The sequence below is a fragment of the Conger conger genome, chromosome 8 (assembly GCF_963514075.1).
Source record: "Conger conger chromosome 8, fConCon1.1, whole genome shotgun sequence".
Taxonomy (NCBI): Eukaryota; Metazoa; Chordata; class Actinopteri; order Anguilliformes; family Congridae; genus Conger; species Conger conger.
The window spans coordinates 64,428,958-64,436,457 of NC_083767.1; the positions used below are offsets into that span (position 1 = coordinate 64,428,958).

At 51.3% G+C, this 7,500-nt stretch overlaps 1 protein-coding gene across 5 annotated transcripts in view; it reads left to right on the forward strand.

Moving 5' to 3' along the window:
- dcaf8 (DDB1 and CUL4 associated factor 8) overlaps nt 1–7,500 on the forward strand; it is a 17,810-nt gene that overhangs the window by 6,360 nt on the left and 3,950 nt on the right. For 3 of the 5 annotated variants that reach the window (XM_061252030.1, XM_061252029.1, XM_061252027.1), the window contains exons 7-11: nt 3,029–3,062; nt 3,813–3,889; nt 4,584–4,714; nt 5,180–5,287; nt 6,211–6,341. In XM_061252030.1, the coding sequence (XP_061108014.1) occupies nt 3,029–3,062; nt 3,813–3,889; nt 4,584–4,714; nt 5,180–5,287; nt 6,211–6,341 (481 nt within the window). Of the gene's footprint in view, nt 1–1,927; nt 1,962–3,028; nt 3,063–3,778; nt 3,890–4,583; nt 4,715–5,179; nt 5,288–6,210; nt 6,342–7,500 lie in introns of all 5 variants that reach the window. The other 2 variants (XM_061252028.1, XM_061252026.1) reach the window with 2 other exon arrangements.

The following is a 7,500-nucleotide window of genomic DNA, read 5'->3' on the forward strand; positions in this document are numbered from 1 at the left end:
TAAGCTGGTGGTGATGTTGTGTGTACGTGTGTGTCTGTGTGTACGTGTACACTGCTCTCTCAGTAAGCTGGTGGTGATGTTGTGTGTGTGTGTGTGTGTGTACGTGTGTACACTGCTCTCTCAGTAAGCTGGTGGTGATGTTGTGTGTGAGTGTGTGTGTGTACGTGTACACTGCTCTCTCAGTAAGCTGGTGGTGATGTTGTGTGTACGTGTGTGTCTGTGTGTACGTGTGTACACTGCTCTCTCAGTAAGCTGGTGGTGATGTTGTGTGTGTGTGTGTACGTGTGTACACTGCTCTCTCAGTAAGCTGGTGGTGATGTTGTGTGTACGTGTGTCTGTGTGTACGTGTACACTGCTCTCTCAGTAAGCTGGTGGTGATGTTGTGTGTACGTGTGTGTCTGTGTGTACGTGTACACTGCTCTCTCAGTAAGCTGGTGGTGGTGTGTGTGTGTGTGTGTGTGTGTGTGTACGTGTGTACACTGCTCTCTCAGTAAGCTGGTGGTGATGTTGTGTGTGAGTGTGTGTGTGTACGTGTACACTGCTCTCTCAGTAAGCTGGTGGTGATGTTGTGTGTACGTGTGTGTCTGTGTGTACGTGTGTACACTGCTCTCTCAGTAAGCTGGTGGTGATGTTGTGTGTGTGTGTGTACGTGTGTACACTGCTCTCTCAGTAAGCTGGTGGTGATGTTGTGTGTACGTGTGTCTGTGTGTACGTGTACACTGCTCTCTCAGTAAGCTGGTGGTGATGTTGTGTGTACGTGTGTGTCTGTGTGTACGTGTACACTGCTCTCTCAGTAAGCTGGTGGTGGTGTGTGTGTGTGTGTGTGTGTGTGTGTGTGTGTGTGTGTGTACGTGTACACTGCTCTCTCAGTAAGCTGGTGGTGATGTTGTGTGTGTGTGTGTGTGTGTGTGTGTGAGTGTGTGTGAGTGTGTGTACACTGCTCTCTCAGTAAGCTGGTGGTGATGTTGTGTGTGTGTGTGTGTGTGTGTGTGTACGTGTACACTGCTCTCTCAGTAAGCTGGTGGTGATGTTGTGTACGTGTGTGTGTGTGTACGTGTACACTGCTCTCTCAGTAAGCTGGTGGTGATGTTGTGTGTACGTGTACACTGCTCTCTCAGTAAGCTGGTGGTGATGTTGTGTGTACGTGCGTGTCTGTGTGTACGTGTACACTGCTCTCTCAGTAAGCTGGCGGTGATGTTGTGTGTACGTGTACACTGCTCTCTCAGTAAGCTGGTGGTGATGTTGTGTGTACGTGTGTGTCTGTGTGTGTGTGTGTACACTGCTCTCTCAGTAAGCTGGTGGTGATGTTGTGTGTGTGTGTGAGTGTGTGTACACTGCTCTCTCAGTAAGCTGGTGGTGATGTTGTGTGTACGTGTGTGTCTGTGTGTACGTGTGTACACTGCTCTCTCAGTAAGCTGGTGGTGATGTTGTGTGTGTGTGTGTGAGTGTGTGTACACTGCTCTCTCAGTAAGCTGGTGGTGATGTTGTGTGTACGTGTGTGTGTGTGTGTACGTGTACACTGCTCTTTCAGTAAGCTGGTGGTGGTGAAGGAAGGCGAGCGGAAGGTGGGGCTCTCTCAGTAAGCTGGTGGTGATGTTGTGTGTACGTGTACACTGCTCTCTCAGTAAGCTGGTGGTGGTGAAGGAAGGCGAGCGGAAGGTGGGGCTCTCTCAGTAAGCTGGTGGTGATGTTGTGTGTACGTGTACACTGCTCTCTCAGTAAGCTGGTGGTGGTGAAGGAAGGCGAGCGGAAGGTGGGGCTCTCTCAGTAAGCTGGTGGTGATGTTGTGTGTACGTGTACACTGCTCTCTCAGTAAGCTGGTGGTGGTGAAGGAAGGAGAGCGGAAGGTGGGGCTCTCTCAGTAAGCTGGTGGTGATGTTGTGTGTACGTGTGTGTCTGTGTGTACGTGTGTACACTGCTCTCTCAGTAAGCTGGTGGTGGTGAAGGAAGGAGAGCGGAAGGTGGGGCTCTCTCAGTAAGCTGGTGGTGATGTTGTGTGTACGTGTGTGTCTGTGTGTACGTGTGTACACTGCTCTCTCAGTAAGCTGGTGGTGGTGAAGGAAGGCGAGCGGAAGGTGGGGCTCTCTCAGTAAGCTGGTGGTGATGTTGTGTGTACGTGTACACTGCTCTCTCAGTAAGCTGGTGGTGGTGAAGGAAGGAGAGCGGAAGGTGGGGCTCTCTCAGTAAGCTGGTGGTGATGTTGTGTGTACGTGTACACTGCTCTCTCAGTAAGCTGGTGGTGGTGAAGGAAGGAGAGCGGAAGGTGGGGCTCTCTCAGTAAGCTGGTGGTGATGTTGTGTGTACGTGTGTGTGTGTGTACGTGTACACTGCTCTCTCAGTAAGCTGGTGGTGATGTTGTGTGTACGTGTCTGTGTGTACGTGTACACTGCTCTCTCAGTAAGCTGGTGGTGGTGAAGGAAGGCGAGCGGAAGGTGGGGCTCTCTCAGTAAGCTGGTGGTGATGTTGTGTGTGTGTGTACGTGTACACTGCTCTCTCAGTAAGCTGGTGGTGGTGAAGGAAGGCGAGCGGAAGGTGGAGCTCTCTCAGTAAGCTGGTGGTGATGTTGTGTGTACGTGTGTACACTGCTCTCTCAGTAAGCTGGTGGTGATGTTGTGTGTGTGTGTGTGTGTGTGTGTACGTGTGTACGTGTACACTGCTCTCTCAGTAAGCTGGTGGTGGTGAAGGAAGGAGAGCGGAAGGTGGGGCTCTCTCAGTAAGCTGGTGGTGATGTTGTGTGTACGTGTGTGTCTGTGTGTACGTGTACACTGCTCTCTCAGTAAGCTGGTGGTGGTGAAGGAAGGCGAGCGGAAGGTGGGGCTCTCTCAGTAAGCTGGTGGTGATGTTGTGTGTACGTGTACACTGCTCTCTCAGTAAGCTGGTGGTGGTGAAGGAAGGAGAGCGGAAGGTGGGGCTCTCTCAGTAAGCTGGTGGTGATGTTGTGTGTACGTGTGTGTGTGTGTGTACGTGTACACTGCTCTCTCAGTAAGCTGGTGGTGATGTTGTGTGTACGTGTACACTGCTCTCTCAGTAAGCTGGTGGTGGTGAAGGAAGGAGAGCGGAAGGTGGGGCTCTCAGTAAGCTGGTGGTGATGTTGTGTGTACGTGTACACTGCTCTCTCAGTAAGCTGGTGGTGGTGAAGGAAGGAGAGCGGAAGGTGGGGCTCTCTCAGTAAGCTGGTGGTGATGTTGTGTGTACGTGTACACTGCTCTCTCAGTAAGCTGGTGGTGATGTTGTGTGTACGTGTGTTTGTGTGTACGTGTACACTGCTCTCTCAGTAAGCTGGTGGTGGTGAAGGAAGGCGAGCGGAAGGTGGGGCTCTCTCAGTAAGCTGGTGGTGATGTTGTGTGTACGTGTGTGTGTACGTGTACACTGCTCTCTCAGTAAGCTGGTGGTGATGTTGTGTGTACGTGTGTGTGTGTGTGTACGTGTACACTGCTCTCTCAGTAAGCTGGTGGTGGTGAAGGAAGGCGAGCGGAAGGTGGGGCTCTCTCAGTAAGCTGGTGGTGATGTTGTGTGTACGTGTGTGTGTGTGTGTACGTGTGTACACTGCTCTCTCAGTAAGCTGGTGGTGATGTTGTGTGTACGTGTGTGTCTGTGTGTACGTGTACACTGCTCTCTCAGTAAGCTGGTGGTGGTGAAGGAAGGCGAGCGGAAGGTGGGGCTCTCTCAGTAAGCTGGTGGTGATGTTGTGTGTACGTGTACACTGCTCTCTCAGTAAGCTGGTGGTGATGTTGTGTGTACGTGTGTGTGTGTGTGTACGTGTACACTGCTCTCTCAGTAAGCTGGTGGTGGTGAAGGAAGGCGAGCGGAAGGTGGGGCTCTACACCATCTTTGTGAACCCGGCCAACACTCACCACTTCGCTGTGGGCGGCAGGGACCAGTATGTCCGGTGAGTCTACTGTCCGTCTGTCACGTTCTTACAGTTCATTACAGACCAGCTCTGACTGTAAGGTCAATGTGTGTGTGTGTGTGATTGTAGCTCGTTTTTCTCTCTCGCACTCACACATACTCACCCAGCACTTTATTAGGAACATTTGTACTTTATCACGCCTGCTTTTCATGTGATTATCTAATCGGGCGATCATGTGGCAGCAGTGCGATGCACACAATCATGTAGATGTGGGTCAGGAGCTTCAGGTAATGTTCACATCAACCAGTAGAATGGGGGAAAAATGTGATCGAAGTGACTTTGACCGTGTAATGATTGTTGGTGGCAGACAGGGCGGTTTCAGTATCTCAGAAACTGCTGAACTCCTGGGATTTTGCAAAGAATGTAGCAAAAAACGAAAAGAAATCCAGTGTGCCGCAATTCTGCAGACAGAAATGCCTTGTTAATGAGAGAGGTCAGAGGAGAATGGCCAGACTGGTTGAAGCTGACAGGAAGGTGACAGTAACTCAAATAACAACACATTACAACAGTGATATGCAGAAGAGCATCTCTCAACACACAACGCCTCATAACTCGTAATTGGATAGGCTACAGCAGTAGAAGTCTTATAAATACAAAAATAAGTCTTATGAATACCTAATAAAATGCTTGCTGAGTGTATATACTCACACACACACACACACTCTCTCTGCAGGGTGTATGACCAGCGGAAGATCAATGAGAATGAGAATAATGGTGTGCTGAAGAAGTTCTGTCCTTCTCATCTGCTGTCCAGCGAGAGCAAGACCAACATCACCTGTCTGGTGTACAGCCATGATGGAACAGGTGCAGCACTCACACACACCTTCACACACACGCACGCACGCACACGCACACGCACACGCACACGCACACGCACACACACACACACCTACACACACACGCACGCACGCACACACACACACACACACACACATACCTACACACACACACCCACACACACACACACACACACACACACACACACATACCTACACACACACACCTACACGAACACACGCACACACCTACACACACTCACAGACACACACACACACGCACACACACACATGCGCGCACACTCACCTACACGCACACACACACCTACACACACACACACACACACACACGCACACTCTCACTCACCTACATGCACACACACACTCGCACACACACATGCGCGCACACTCACCTACACATACACACACGCACACACAGATACGCACACACACGCACATACTGGTTTCAGGCTGTCTCTGTTCTGTGTTACAGAGCTGTTGGCCAGTTACAATGATGAGGACATTTACCTGTTTAACTCCCAGCACAGCGATGGAGCTGACTACTGCAGGAAGTACAAGGGTCACCGTAACAACGCCACAGGTGTGACCCCCAACTCTGTTCCCAGGGCGGGGGGGGGCCTGTGATTGGAGGTGGTGTGTTATTGGGCGCTGTGTTATTGGGAGGTGTGTTATTAGGTGATGTATTGGGGTAATTGGGGGGTATATTTACACTGTATAGGGGGTAGTTGGGTTGTAAGGGGGTAGTTGTGGGGGGTAGTTGGGCTGTAAGGGGGTAGTTGTGGGGGGTATTGGGGGTGTAAGGGGGTAGTTGTGGGGGGTAGTTGGGCTGTAAGGGGGTAGTTGTGGGGGGTATTGGGGGTGTAAGGGGGTAGTTGTGGGGGGTATTGGGGCTGTAAGGGGGTAGTTGTGGGGGGTAGTTGTGGGGGGTAGTTGGGCTGTAAGGGGGTAGTTGTGGGGGGTATTGGGGGTGTAAGGGGGTAGTTGTGGGGGGTATTGGGGCTGTAAGGGGGTAGTTGTGGGGGGTAGTTGGGCTGTAAGGGGGTAGTTGTGGGGGGTATTGGGGTTGTAAGGGGGTAGTTGTGGGGGGTAGTTGGGCTGTAAGGGGGTAGTTGTGGGGGGTATTGGGGCTGTAAGGGGGTAGTTGTGGGGGGTAGTTGGGCTGTAAGGGGGTAGTTGTGGGGGGTAGTTGGGCTGTAAGGGGGTAGTTGTGGGGGGTATTGGGGGTGTAAGGGGGTAGTTGTGGGGGGTATTGGGGCTGTAAGGGGGTAGTTGTGGGGGGTAGTTGGGCTGTAAGGGGGTAGTTGTGGGGGGTAGTTGGGCTGTAAGGGGGTAGTTGTGGGGGGTATTGGGGGTGTAAGGGGGTAGTTGTGGGGGGTATTGGGGCTGTAAGGGGGTAGTTGTGGGGGGTAGTTGGGCTGTAAGGGGGTAGTTGTGGGGGGTATTGGGGTTGTAAGGGGGTAGTTGTGGGCAGTATTCGGGCTGACTGGGCTCTCTGCCCCACAGTGAAGGGGGTGAACTTCTTCGGGCCCTGCAGTGAGTTTGTCGTGAGCGGCAGTGACTGTGGACACATCTACATGTGGGACAAGGACTCCGCTCACATCGTCCAGCACCTGGAGGGAGACAAAGGGGGAGTGGTGAGAGGGGGAGAGAAATTACATTACATTTATTTATTACAAATAAAAAAAGTGCATACCAAAGGTCATTATAACAGGTAGGATGAGGTACAATTCACAAAGAATCAGTCATCTACATCGAACTGTTACCAAGTCCAGTGTGGTTGGGAGATGGGCTAAAACAGTAAGTAATAATGTAAGCAACTACCGTCTCAAGATATAATACACATGCAACAGTCCCGGATTAAAATACAGCACTAACATGCACATGAAGTATGAATATAAAATACAAAGTTCAGCAAGAGGGCTAAAAGATTGAGACTGGTGATAACTGCCACAGAGGAGTGTGTATCTGGATAGCTGGTTATGGTGCAGTGTGCAGAGATGAGTCTTAATGTTGTACAGATGGAATCTGCAGGACTGTGATGTTGCTGAAACTTGCCCCTTAAAGTCCAGGCCCACCCCCAGGCAGCCTCTGTCGTACCATCAGCAGTGACTGAGAGTTCTTGTGGTAGGGAGGCTCTGTCGTACCATCAGCAGTGACTGAGAGTTCTTGTGGTAGGGAGGCTCTGTCGTACCATCAGCAGTGACTGAGAGTTCTTGTGGTAGGGAGGCTCTGTCGTACCATCAGCAGTGACTGAGAGTTCTTGTGGTAGGGAGGCTTTGTCGTACCATCAGCAGTGACTGAGAGTTCTTGTGGTAGGGAGGCTCTGTCGTACCATCAGCAGTGACTGAGAGTTCTTGTGGTAGGGAGGCTCTGTCGTACCATCAGCAGTGACTGAGAGTTCTTGTGGTAGGGAGGCTCTGTCGTACCATCAGCAGTGACTGAGAGTTCTTGTGGTAGGGAGGATCTGTCGTACCATCAGCAGTGACTGAGAGTTCTTGTGGTAGGGAGGCTCTGTCGTACCATCAACAGTGACTGAGAGTTCTTTTGGTAGGGAGGATCTGTCGTACCATCAGCAGTGACTGAGAGTTCTTGTGGTTGGGAGGCTCTGTGAGGGATGAAGAGCAGCTCAGTCTTGTTGAGGTTGAGCTTCAGGTGATGCCAGGTAGGCCAGGCAGGCAGATACTCTCATTAGCCTGTGTGGCTGACTGCGGGAAGAGAGGAAAAGTTGAGTCATCAGCGATATGAGAAGCAATTACTGAATCGAGATTTTGTGTAAACAGCAATGGCCCCAAG